This window comes from Panthera tigris, chromosome F2 (genome assembly GCF_018350195.1).
Source record: "Panthera tigris isolate Pti1 chromosome F2, P.tigris_Pti1_mat1.1, whole genome shotgun sequence".
Taxonomy (NCBI): domain Eukaryota; kingdom Metazoa; phylum Chordata; class Mammalia; order Carnivora; family Felidae; genus Panthera; species Panthera tigris.
Window position 1 is genome coordinate 7,420,640 of NC_056676.1, and position 13,598 is coordinate 7,434,237.

General features: G+C 38.6%; 1 protein-coding gene across 1 annotated transcript in view; it reads left to right on the plus strand.

Moving 5' to 3' along the window:
- LOC102955347 overlaps positions 1–12,889 on the plus strand; it is a 47,752-nt gene extending 34,863 nt beyond the window's left edge. The window contains exons 6-7 of the mRNA XM_042973226.1: positions 11,100–11,231; positions 11,913–12,889. Of these exons, the coding sequence (XP_042829160.1) occupies positions 11,100–11,231; positions 11,913–11,929 (149 nt within the window). The 3' untranslated portion in view covers positions 11,930–12,889. The remainder of the gene's footprint in view (positions 1–11,099; positions 11,232–11,912) is intronic.
- Positions 12,890–13,598: the final 709 nt, after the last annotated feature.

The window sequence follows — 13,598 nt, forward strand, 5'->3', positions numbered from 1 at the left end:
CAGTTTTTGTTTGTTTGGGAAGACCTTTATCTCTCCTTCTTTTTTTTTTTTTTTTTTTAGGGAGGTTAAGGGAGTATTTATTTTTTATTTTTTTTTTATTTTTTTATTTTTTTATTTTTTAATATATGAAATTTACTGTCAAATTGGTTTCCATACAACACCCAGTGCTCATCCCAAAAGGTGCCCTCCTCAATACCCATCACCCACCCTGCCCTCCCTCCCACCCTGCCCTCCCTCCCACCCCCCATCAACCCTCAGTTTGTTCTCAGTTTTTAACAGTCTCTAATGCTTTGGCTCTCTCCCACTCTAACCTCTTTTTTTTTTTTTTTTTCCTTCCCCTCCCCCATGGGTTTCTGTTATGTTTCTCAGGATCCACATAAGAGTGAAACCATATGGTATCTGTCTTTCTCTGTATGGCTTATTTCACTTAGCATCACACTCTCCAGTTCCATCCATGTTGCTACAAAAGGCCATATTTCATTTTTTCTCATTGCCACGTAGTATTCCATTGTGTATATAAACCACAATTTCTTTATCCATTCATCAGTTGATGGACATTTAGGCTCTTTCCATAATTTGGCTATTGTTGAGAGTGCCGCTATAAACATTGGGGTACAGGTGCCCCTATGCATCAGTACTCCTGTATCCCTTGGATAAATTCCTAGCAGTGCTATTGCTGGGTCATAGGGTAGGTCTATTTTTAATTTTCTGAGGAACCTCCATACTGTTTTCCAGAGCGGCTGCACCAATTTGCATTCCCACCAACAGTGCAAGAGGGTTCCAAAGCAGGAGGCATCACAATCCCAGACTTTAGCCTCTACTACAAAGCTGTCATCATCAAGACAGCATGGTATTGGCATAAAAACAGACACATAGACCAATGGAATAGAATAGAAACCCCAGAACTAGACCCACAAACGTATGGCCAACTCATCTTTGACAAAGCAGGAAAGAACATCCAATGGAAAAAAAGACAGTCTCTTTAACAAATGGTGCTGGGAGAACTGGACAGCAACATGCAGAAGGTTGAAACTAGACCACTTTCTCACACCATTCACAAAAATAAACTCAAAATGGATAAAGGACCTGAATGTGAGACAGGAAACCATCAAAACCTTAGAGGAGAAAGCAGGAAAAGACCTCTCTGACCTCAGCCGTAGCAATCTCTTACTCGGCACATCCCCAAAGGCAAGGGAATTAAAAGCAAAAGTGAATTACTGGGACCTTATGAAGATAAAAAGCTTCTGCACAGCAAAGGAAACAACCAACAAAACTAAAAGGCAACCAACGGAATGGGAAAAGATATTTGCAAATGACACATCGGACAAAGGGCTAGTATCCAAAATCTATAAAGAGCTCATCAAACTCCACACCAGAAAAACAAATAACCCAGTGAAGAAATGGGCAGAAAACATGAATAGACACTTCTCTAAAGAAGACATCCGGATGGCCAACAGGCACATGAAAAGATGTTCAACGTCGCTCCTTATCAGGGAAATACAAATCAAAACCACACTCAGATACCACCTCACGCCAGTCAGAGTGGCCAAAATGAAGAAATCAGGAGACTATAGATGCTGGAGAGGATGTGGAGAAACAGGAACCCTCTTATCTCTCCTTCTATTCTAAATGACAGATTTGCTGGATAGAGGATTCTCGGCTGCGTATTTTTTCTATTCATCACATTGAAGATTTCTTGCCATTCCTTTCTGGCCTGCCAAGTTTCAGTAGAGAGATCCGTCACTAGTCTTATTGGTCTCCCTTTATATGTTAGAGCACGTTTATCCCTCGCTGCTTTCAGAATTTTCTCTTTATCCTTGTATTTTGCCAGTTTCACTATGATATGTCGTGCAGAAGATCAATTCAAGTTATGTCTGAAGGGAGTTCTCTGTGCCTCTTGGATTTCGATGCCTTTTTCCTTCCCCAGATCAGGGAAGTTCTCAGCTATAATTTCTTCAAGTACACCTGCAGCACCTTTCCTTCTCTCTTCCTCGTCTGGAATACCAATTATGTGTAGGTTATTTCTCTTTAGTGCATCACTTAGTTCTCTAATTTTCTCCTCATACTCCTGGATTTTTTTATCTCTCTTATTCTCAGCTTCTTCTTTTTCCATAATTTTACCTTCTATTTCACCTATTCTCTCCTCTGCCCCTTCAATCCGAGCCATGGTCATCTCCATTTTATTTTGCAGCTCATTAATACCCTTTTTTAGCTCCTCCTGGCTGTTCCTTAGTCTCTTGATCTCTGTAACAATAGGTTCTCTGCTGTCCTTTATACTGTTTTCAAGCCCAGAGATTAATTTTATGACTATTATTCTAAATTCACTTTCTGTTATATTGTTTAAATCCTTTTTGATCAGTTCATTAGCTGTCATTATTTCCTGGAGATTCTTTTGAGGGGAATTCTTCCTTTTCGTCATTTTGGATAGTCCCTGGAGTGGTGCAGGACTGCGGGGCACTTCCCCTGTGCTGTCTTGAATAACTTGCATTGGTGGGCGGGGCCGCAGTCAGACCTGATGTCTGTCCTAGGCCCACAGCTGGGGCCACAGTCAGACTGGTGTGTACCTTCTCTTCCCCTCTCCTAGGGGCGGGATTCACTGTGGGGTGGCGTGGCTGTCTGGGCTACTTGCACACTGCCAGGCTTGTGGTGCTGGGGATCTGGCGTATTAGCTGGGGTGGATAGGCAGGGTGCACAGGGGTGGGAGCGGCAGGCTCAGCTCGCTTTTCCTTCGGAGATCTGCTTCGGGAGGGGCCCCTCTTCTGTGGGCCTTTTGTCTACGCTTGGCTCCCGAGAATCCATTCTGCTAGTCTCCTGGCGATTTTCCGGGTTATTTAGGCAGGTGTGGGTGGAATCTAAGTGATCCGCAGGACGCGGTGAGCCCAGAGTCTTCCTATGCCGCCATCTTCCCAGAAGCCGACCATGATATTATTTCAGAATATTCTGAGGCAACTTCCTGTGTTAATGCTGGTTATATTGCTTTGGAAATTTTATTGAAGCATTATGAATCTAGGAATTCTGAGGAAAGGTATGGAAGCACTAACATTTATTCAAAATGCCTTTCTAGTAATACTTACTCGTTTTCATAAGACAAGAACCACAGTGTTGAAGAAATCCATGTGTGTACCATTTGCCTTTTGGCTTCCACGTCAAGTTTGTATTTTCCCCACCCAGGACTATAATGAAAAATGTAGCTGCAGAATTCATTGCAACAGTTCCTTTGCAGGATTTATTTGGACTCTAATTAATCATTAGACTATGCACATTTTAACAAAAGAAAGCACAAAGAATGGCTGCGGTACAAAGGCTCATGTTTGCTATACTCGTATGTACCATTGAAAAATCTGTTTTGTGGGCTATTTGTCTTTACTTTTACCCACATTTTCCCTTACTTTTCTGGGTGGTACTGAATTTGCTGCCATATCAGATGAACAAAGGTATAACAAAAAATTTAGAGAACAGTGTGAGATAATAGAAAATATATTGGTCTCTGCCACTCCCCACCCCCCCCCCCCCACTCTGGTTCCTGCACAGAACTCCTAGAACCCTTGTAAATTCTGAAGTCCTGAGAGCACTAAGAGTGTCTTTTGTTCTAATGAGGCAACTCTGGGTGGGTCCCTGGATGGCTCCTGGGTGGGAGCTGGCCACCAGAAAGAGCCTGTCAGGATTAGAATCTTTGGTGTTTTTAACTTCATTTCCCCATTCTTCAGAGACAGGAGAGGAGCTAGAAATGGAGTTAATAATTGATCATGCCTATATGAGAAAGCCTCCCTAAAATCCCAATAGTATGGGGTTTGGGGAGCTTTACAGGTTAATGAACACATATATGTACTGGGAGGTTGAGGCACCCCACTCAGTGGGGACAGAAGCTCCTGCACTCTGGGCCCTCCCAGACATTGCCCTATATATCTTTTCATCTGGCTTAACCTCTGTTTTGTCATATGTAAATAAGAATAAAAACATTGGGTTACAGTAAGAACTTTTAGTGTGAGTCTGTGAACCTTTTGAAATTGAGTAAACATATTTTGAGTAAATAATTTGTAGACAAATACACATAAGTGTGCATTTAAGGTGGGAACAAGCTCATTCATGACCTTTAGGTTTTCAGAGGGAACCATGACTCAAAAAGTGTTAAGCAACTCTCTTAGAGAGTTTTTAAAAATTTTTAAATATTTATTTTTGAGAGAGAAAACAAGCAAGGGTGGGGAGGGGGCAGAGAGAGAGAGAGAGAGAGACAGATGGACACATAATCTGAAGCAGGCTTCAGGATCCGATAGCTATCCGAGGTATCAGCACAGAGCCCAAGGCCAGGCTCAAACTCACAAACCACGAGGTGATGACCTGAGCTAAAGTCTGGACGCTTTACCGACTGAGACACCCAGGTGCTCCTTAGAGTTTTGTGGTGAGCAGCAGAATGTTTACTTAAAAGTAATATATTCTAACTAGAATATATATATTTCATAGAATCTGGGATTCATATATCCCATATATGATAGATTGAGCCTGCTGTATACCAAGCATAACAACAAATACCCCCTTAAAACTGTTGAGTCTTGTTTGTATTTCAGTACAGATATAGAGAAGCCCAGCTCCATGCCTTTTTTTTTTTTAAACATTAACGTTTCTTCATAGAAGGTAGAGTTGAAATTTTCTGGTACTCCTAGCAATCAGGGACTTGTACGGGGGAAGAGATCATTTTAGGAAGATCATAGTAAGGTTACATTTCAGGAGACTTATGTGAAGACCTTCCTGTGGGGAAGGTACCTGTTGTCCCCAGGCATGTACCCCTGAATGCCGGGCCCTGGCCTCCTTAGAAGCCCGTGTGCTTGAAGGACGTGTATTTATATACTGGTTGGTCTGGCAGGGCTCACAATCATATGGAGGTCATTGCTCTGCCCTACGATGACACTCTTGTTGACTGGGTTCACCTACCAAACGGCTAGAGGTTTGAAAGTAAAGCAGGGTAGGGAGGCTCACAGGCTCTGAGATGCACTACCAGTTGTTCACATCCCGGTTCGGCCTCTTGCTAGCTGTGCGCTCTCATAGCACTTGTACCGAACGTCCATTCTCTGTAAAATAAGGATGAGGAGTGCCTCACAGTGTTGGTGTGTGGATTACATGAGTTAATATCTGTAGGATGCTTATCATCGTGCCTGGTACTCAGTAAGCACTATACAAGTGTTTGTGGTTATGATGATGATTATTTTTTTTAATGTTTATTTTATTTTTGAAGGAGAGAGAGAGAGAGATAGAGCACAAGCAGGGGAGGGACAGAGAAGAGGGAGACACAGGATCCGAAGCAGGCTCTAGGCTCTGAGCTGTCAGCACAGAGCCCAACGTGGGGCTCGAACCCATGAACTGTGAGATGATGGTCTGAGCTGAAGTTGGCGCTTAACCGGCTGAGCCACCGAGGCGCCCCTGTGGTTATGATTATAAAGAAAGGAAGAGCTTCTCATGGTGAATTGTTTTCAGCCATATTTTCTTAACAGTTTTTCTTTAAGAACGGTTTAAGGTTTACAGAAAAATTGTGGGTAAAGTATAGAGATTTTCCATATACTTCCTGCCTACCACATGCATAGCCTCCCCCATCAACATTCTCCACCAGATGGTATGTTTATTACAATTGATGAACCTACATTAACACACCATAATTACTTAGAGTTCATAGTTAACATTTTGGTTCCCTCTTGGTATTGTACATTCTCTGGGTTTGGACAAATGTATAATGACATATATCCATCAATATAATATCTAAAGAATATTTTCAATGACCTACAAATCCTTACATTAGTTGATTTTTGTTTCTTTTTTTTAAGGTTTCCACAATTATTCATATAGTTCCATAAAATGTAGTTGCAGCTTTTATAGGTATTAATGGAGCTTTTTTTAAATATGAAATTTATTGTCAAATTGGTTTCCATACAACACCCAGTGCTCATCCCAAAAGGTGCCCTCCTTAATACCCATCATCCACCCTCACCTCCCTCCCACCCCCCATCAACCCTCAGTTTGTTCTCAGTTTTTAAGAGTCTCTTATGCTTTAGCTCTCTGCCTCTCTAACTTCTTTTTTTTCCCTTCCCCTCCCCCATGGTCTTCTGTTAAGTTTCTCAGGATCCACATAAGAGTGAAAACATGGTATCTGTCTTTCACATTAGTTGATTTTTGAATGTTGAACAGTCTTGCATACCTGGGATAGATCCCACTTGGACTTGTTCTATTAATCTTTTTTTATAAATTGTTGGATTCAATTTGCTAATATTTTGTTGAGGATTTTTGCATCTACGTTCATCAGAAGTATTGGTCTGTAGTTTTGTCTTGTGATGTCTTTGTCTGGTTTTTGGTATTAGGGCAATCCTGACCTCATAGAATGAGTTAGGAAATATTTCCTTTTTTTTCTATCCACTGTAAGAGATTGTAGAGAATTGGTGTAATTTCTCCTTTAAATTTTTTGGTGTAAAATTCACCAGTGAATTTGTTTGAGCCAGGTGTTTTCTATTTTAGAAGACTATTAAATATTGATTTAGTCTCTTTAATAGATTTAAGACCATCCATTTTTTCTATTTCTTCTTGTGTGAGTTTTGGCAAATTGTCAGATTTCCAGGAATTAGTCCATTTCATCTAGGTTATCAAACTTGAGATCATAGAATTGCTGATAGTATTCCTTTATAACCTTTTAATGTCCATAGGATCTGTAGTGATGTCATCTGTTTCATTTCTAATGTTAGTAATTTGTGTTCTTTCATCTTTTTTTTTTCTTAGTCTGACAAGAGACTTACTAATTTTATTGATCATTTCAAAGAATCAGAGTTTGGTACATTGATTTTCTCTATTGATGTCCTGTTTTCAGTTTCATTAGTTTCTGATCTGATTCATCATGGTGTATTTTTTATAACTTAGAGTTGATGGATTCTTGGGGAGTTATCTTCTCATTCCCTCGTGTAATCACTTAGGACAAATCATATAACTTCTCTGTAACTTGGTTTCTTTGTCTACAATTTGGTTAGAATTTGGTTTAATTAATGGTGTCTTGAGGATTTATAATAAAAAGTCATTGTTCCTAGTGCCATTTAGTTGAAATAGTTGGCTTGTGCAGCAAAACATATTTATTCTCTTGATCATGAATTTACATTCACAGTACTATGAACTCTATACATAGGAGAAAGTGTGAAGAGATTTGATTTCATATGCTTACATAGTCAGTTATTACACTGAGCCCGTGGAGAAGGTTCTCAATGGATTATTTGGAAGTGTTTTCAATCCCATTGTTCCAGACAATAAACCCCACGCTTATAATTCCATATAATAACAACACAGTGTTCTTGGAGTTTCTTAGGGAATGTTGGATCAGTATAACTTGTGACTTTCTATTAGCTAACTTTTCTTTTCTTTTCTTTTCTTTTCTTTTCTTTTCTTTTCTTTTCTTTTCTCTTTTCTTTTTTCTTTTCTTTTCTTTCTCTCTTTCTTTCTCCCCTTCCTTCCTTCCTTCCTTCCTTCCTTCCTTCCTTCCTTCCTTCCTTCCTTCCTTCCTTCTTTCTTTCTTGAGCATGCCAGTGGGGGAGAGGGGCAGAGGGAGAAATAGAGAGAATCTTAAGCAGGCTCCATGCTCAGCGTGGGATCAGCTTGATCCAACAACACAGGGGTCATGACCTGTTGCGGCCGGCGCGACAAACACCGAGGTCAGGGTCCTGAGGGTAGGGGAATGCAAGAAAAGAGAAGAGAAGAGAAAGTTTGGGAACAGGAGGGTCCCCTGGGCTGATGTCCCAAGTGACGGCTTTATTGTTGCTGTACACAATCTTTTATAACCAGACTCTTATGGGTTAGGTCATTCTAAGAATAAACAGGTTTCACATAATCACTGCCCACCAAAACATTTAGTTCTGTGTTTCTTGCATTTTCTAGACGGGTCACAAGACCTTGTTGATAAGATTGCTAGCAAAACACAATTCCCATGTTTGTTTCTATCTGACTTGGGGTAGAAAAAGGGAGGTAACATTACTGCCAACACCTGCAGACCACAGGCTTCAGGAATTAACTTTCTCAGCCTTGACAAGGCTTTCGTATGCCCTTGAGAGTGGGGGAATGGGAGGGGGAACCACCGGGTTGGCTTGAGTCAACGGGGAACATTGCTCAACCCGGTCTCAGCCTGGCACCGGGGCCCGGCCCCCCACATTACCTGTGCTGAAATCAAGACTCAGATACTCAGCCGACTGAGCCACCCAGGCACCCCTCCATTAACCTTAATACACTGTTTCTTTTTTAGAACACTTAAGTAACAGTGAACTGGGTATATTCCAGTTTTATAAGTATCATAACTGAGACTTAAATTATGCCTAAAGCTTGCCACTTCTTACTCAAATTCCAGTCTGGTTTAATGGTATTAGCCACCTTCTGTATTCAAACCATGAGGCTTGGGTATCAGTAACTTGAAAAAAAAATTCAGGACTGAAGATATGGTTCAGATGTTAATTTTTTATTATAACATGAGGAATCTCCTTCAGGTTCAAGTCTTATGGAAGTTTTTATTAGAGTATGTTTGGAAAATTCATTTTCACTTCATACTAATCTTCTAAGATCATCCAAGTTTCAGAATACAAGTGAATACTGTCATATACCTGATCATCAGATTCTGAATGTGTACATTATGATCTTATGGAGAAGAATATGGCAAAAACATATTTCATATAATAAAATATATTTTATAGATTTAAATATATATGCCATAACAGCATGACACATTGCTATTGTGTTTTAGCGTATTTTGCCTTTTTTGTTTTATTTATTTTTTTAAACAAATTTTAAGGTTTATTTATTTTTGAGAGAGAGAAAGAGAGAGACAGACCGTGAGCTGGGGAAAGGCGGAGAGAGAGAGAGAGAGAGGGAGACACGGAATCCAAAGCAGGCTCTGGACTCTGAGCTGTCAGCACAGAGGCCGATGCGGGGCTGGAACTCATGAACCGCGAGATTGTGACCTGAGCTGAAGTAGGACACTTAACCGGCTGAGCCACCCAGGTACCCCTATTTTGCCTTTTTTAAATAGCTGGTATTCAGTGAACCAAAATATTTTTACTAGTTCACTTTTTGTAGTTAGAGCCTTTCTGTCTGGTTGATCTTGATGCTACCGAACTGTTGGGTATACTGAGATGCTATCTGAAGTAAGCAAATTAATCAGTCAATCCCAGCTATCAATAATACATACCTTCTGGTACGATTTCCAGCTAGACAGTCCTGTTTCTTTCACCTTTATCACAGGTTTGATTTTATGCTTGATAAATTTCCACACTCCTGTTTAAATTGTGAACGTGAGACAGAGAGAGCACACCGGTAAGAGTTACCGCAATTCAGAGTAGGCTGTGAATCCACTGGATGGCTGTTTGGTACCTGGGTTTTGGACCTCCAGCTGTGACCCCCGTGGCTCCAAGGCAAGATGGGCAGTGTTCTGTACAGAAGGACGGGACCATCCTAGATGACCTATCCGGAAAATGTCGTCTAGATCCTAGGTTTCCTACTATTAAGACAACTGTTGTGTTTATAAAAATTTGACATTCGTTTTGAGGATGAGGTAGAATCTTGAAAAGCCAGTGTGGGAGAATAGAGGCAAGAAATGCTTATTCCTGTTTCAGAGTCTGCTTAGGCTCACTGTTGTGCAGCCCTTTCTGTGCGAGGCACCTGTGCACGCGTTGTACATTACAGCACTCAGCAATATGTAGCAGAGGTCATTGTTCATGTGTTCTCCTCCTGGGCTGTGACCTCATCCATGTCAAAGCCGCGTGTTATGCATTGATGTATTCTTATGCTTATGGCAGTGACTGGGAGAGAGTTTATTTTCTCTGTGTAAATCTTGGATTTCTACATTATTTGTAAATAATGTAGTCCCTTAATTATGGGTCCCTTAATGGACCATAAGAAAATGGATGCCATGTATATTATATTTAGGAATCTTTTTTATTTCTTTTCTGTAAGTGTACATTTACTCTCAGTGGACATATTTCTAGTTATTTCTGATCTTCTTTTTAATATTTTAAAGTTCCTTTATTAGCATCAATCTCCAGTGTCTAAGCATTGCATTGTAAATAAACCATATGGAAAACCTTATGTTTTACAGAGTTTGGTGTTTAAAAGATGATTATTGCCTGAAATTACATCATATGATATCAAATAATTATAAGGTTATTTATGACAATATAATCATGGGCAGTTCTTCAGATACCAGTGTTGTGTAGTCAGTGCCATGACTCCATGTGTTTTAGTGTTGCTGATTTCTGTTAACCGTACTTATGAGAGCATTACGCCTTCTCATGCTAACATATGTTTTACGGGTCATCTTAAATTGTTGGCTGTAATTGTGGTATTAAGAAGTAGCTGCTGTTATTTATTAATGTGTAGAATCAGACATCTGTATAATTTTTTGTTGCTGATGAGGTCTCATCTATGGCTGATGCCTAAAAATGAAACACAAACAACTCAAACTTTGAAATCCTAAACACAAATAGCACTTAGGAACATATGCTATAAAATTGGAGTTATTATTCAGGTAGACTAGAGATACCTATTCCTGAACAAAATACCAGAACACTTGCTTCTAAATAAAAGGCAGAAAAATAGCTAATGTTTTCTTCATTTATATGTGTGTGTGCATATATTTATATATATGTGTGTACATATAAACATTTATATTTATTTGATATATTTCTATGATTTTCATATTTTAGTAAGGTAACATGAAGTATTATTTGAATCATGTTTTAGTCAGTTTCCCCTTCTGAGGAAGGCAAAGTACCAAATTGTCAAAGGAGTTTCTGTTTAGAATCCATAAGAAAAACATCTTGAATAAGTTATTTGATTCATACTGTGGTGTTAAATTATTGCTTGGATTTACAAATCAGTGAATAAATTTTATACGAATACCATTCATGCACAGCCTGCTGCTAAGAATAAAAAGTCATTTTCTGGTAAGTATGTAATGCAGAGTGAAAAGATTTGACTAGGCATTGAAATGGAGACAATAGCAAAACTTAAACTTGCATAGCTGAACATATGGTGAGTTTTCTGAGAAAAAACAAGTGATTTTGAGAGGATGGCATCTTTTAAAATCTTAATTTCAGTTGGCAGAGAAAACCCAATGGGTATGTCAGCAACACCCAGCCAAGAGGAGGAAAAGATCCATGAGACAAAAAATCAGCAAGAAACACCAGCAGCATTTGAGGCCAAGCGTTCCTTACTTTCTTCAACTGCAAGTAAGCAACAGCTTTTTCCCCCCTTCTTTTGGGCTGTTTGTCTGCACTGCTTCTTTGTGGCCGCCTCAGGAAGAGCATCATATTATTTTTAAAATATAGGTTACATTATTGCACATGAACTTGCTTTTAAGCTGTTATCTTGCTTTTTTTATGTTTTGGTTTTATATTGCAAAGAATACATGTATGTGAAAATGTGTTCATTTCTTTATCTTGAATTTAATATTCATCCATAACAATGACTTGGTAAGAAGAAATTATTAAATTATGACATTGTACTGGGCTATCACATACCAAATATTTTATGCATATATTTTATGAATAACAGCAAATGCTCACCAAAGTCTAAGTAACAGTAAAAATAATCTCTTCTGTTTCACTGATAAAGAAACTGAGGCATGAATAAAGTACTGTAGGCCTCAGAGTTTTGAATTTTTAGTTTCTTTCTTGCCCTTAAATGTATTACTTTCTCTCTGATTGCGAAGTATAATGAATGATATCTGACAAATTCTGTGCATCAGAAGCTAGTAATCTTTGGGTGAAATGAAATACTGGACTGATGTCTCTGGCCTTTTTTTTTTTTTTTTTTTTAATCCCATCTTGAGAGTCAGATAAATTGCAGTGTTACCTTTTAAAAAGCGCTTTTTGAAAATTAGTAATTGGGTGTGCTCTCTTTTCTTTCAGAGAGTAACAGAAAATAGATGTCTCTTGCTGACAACCTTATGATGCTATCACATCAAGCAGAGGGAAGAGAAATTAGCCTTTCGATTCTTGCTGTTGGAACAGGCCCAGTTTTATATTTCCGTGTCGTATCATGAATCCTTGGAACAGTGTGACAAATCTCACACTGCATGAGAAACATGTGCTTAGTTAAAATTTTTCACAGAAGGAAAACTCAATCTTGTGTCAGGAAGTAATGGCACCTAAATCTGGGATGGCCACCTCAAGTAGAATTTGACTTGGTTGAAAATAACATACTAGCTGAAATCCCTAGAAATAGATACTTTTTTTAAGAGTAACAAAATGCTGAAGAGGAAAACTTCTATATGTCTTATGAATATTTGTCTCTTCTGGCGAAAACATCTTTGAAATGTTACCGTTGTTAAACGTTTTTAAATTTAAGGTGTACCGTATGTTGATTTAATATTTTTATATATCGCACTATGCAATAGATATCTAATACATGCAATATGCAACAGTGCACCTCCATCACGTTGTGTAATTATATATTTCTTTTTTGTAATGAGAATAATTGAGATCTAGTGTATTCATAATTTTAGTGTCTATAATACAATATTGTCACCTATAGTCACTATACCTTACATCTTTATGTCTTATTTACATACTAGTTGCAAATTTGTATCCTTAAACATCTCTTCTGTTCCCACCCCTGAACTCCAAGCCCTTGGTAACTACCATTTTACTTTCTGTTTTTATAACTTTAGCTTTTTTTTAGTTTCCACATATACAGGATCTCAGAAAGTATTTATCTTTGTCTGACTTAGGTCACTTGGCATAATTTTCTCAAGGTCTATCCATGTTGTTCCAAACGGAAGGATTTCCTTCTTACGGCTTTCACAGCTTCCTTACCCGTTGAAATGCCGCTGGGCACTTAGATTGTTTCCATATCTTGGCTACTATGAATAATGCTGCAATAAACATGGAAGTGCATATATCTCTTCAGTATCCTGTTTTCATTTCCTTTGGATACATACTCAGAAGTGGAGTTGCTGGATCATACGGTAGTTCTATTTTTAATTTTTTGAGGAATCTCCGTGCCGTTTGCCGTTGTGGTGCTACCAGCTTCAACACCAGTGGTGCACAAGGGCTCCCTTTTCTCCATATCCTCATCAACACTTAATCTCTTGTTTTCTTGATGATAGCCATTCTTACTCGTATGAGGTGATATCTCATTGGTCTTGATTTGAATTTTCCTGATGATTAGTGATATTGACCATCTTTTCATATACATGTTAGCCATTTGAATATTTTTTGGAAAAATGTCTATTCTTCTGTCCATTTTGTAATCAGATTGTTTTTCTGTTTTTGAGTTGTATCAGTTCTTTGTATATTTTGGATATTAACCCCTTATTTGATACCATTGTTAAATTTTTAAGGATTGGAAGGTACACGTTTTAGAATAAAGCTAGAAAGATTGAGTAATTTTCAAAAATGATGAAATTAGACCTCATGATAAATATAAACTTTTTCAAGTCATTCTTTCATGTAATGAATTATCAAATAGGAATTTTGTGCTTACCAAATGTCAGATGTAAGGAAATACAGTGATAGACAAAACAGACTCAGTCTCTGACTTCTTGGAGTTTACACTCCATCGAGCCAGATAAATATTAAACAATCACCTAAAAA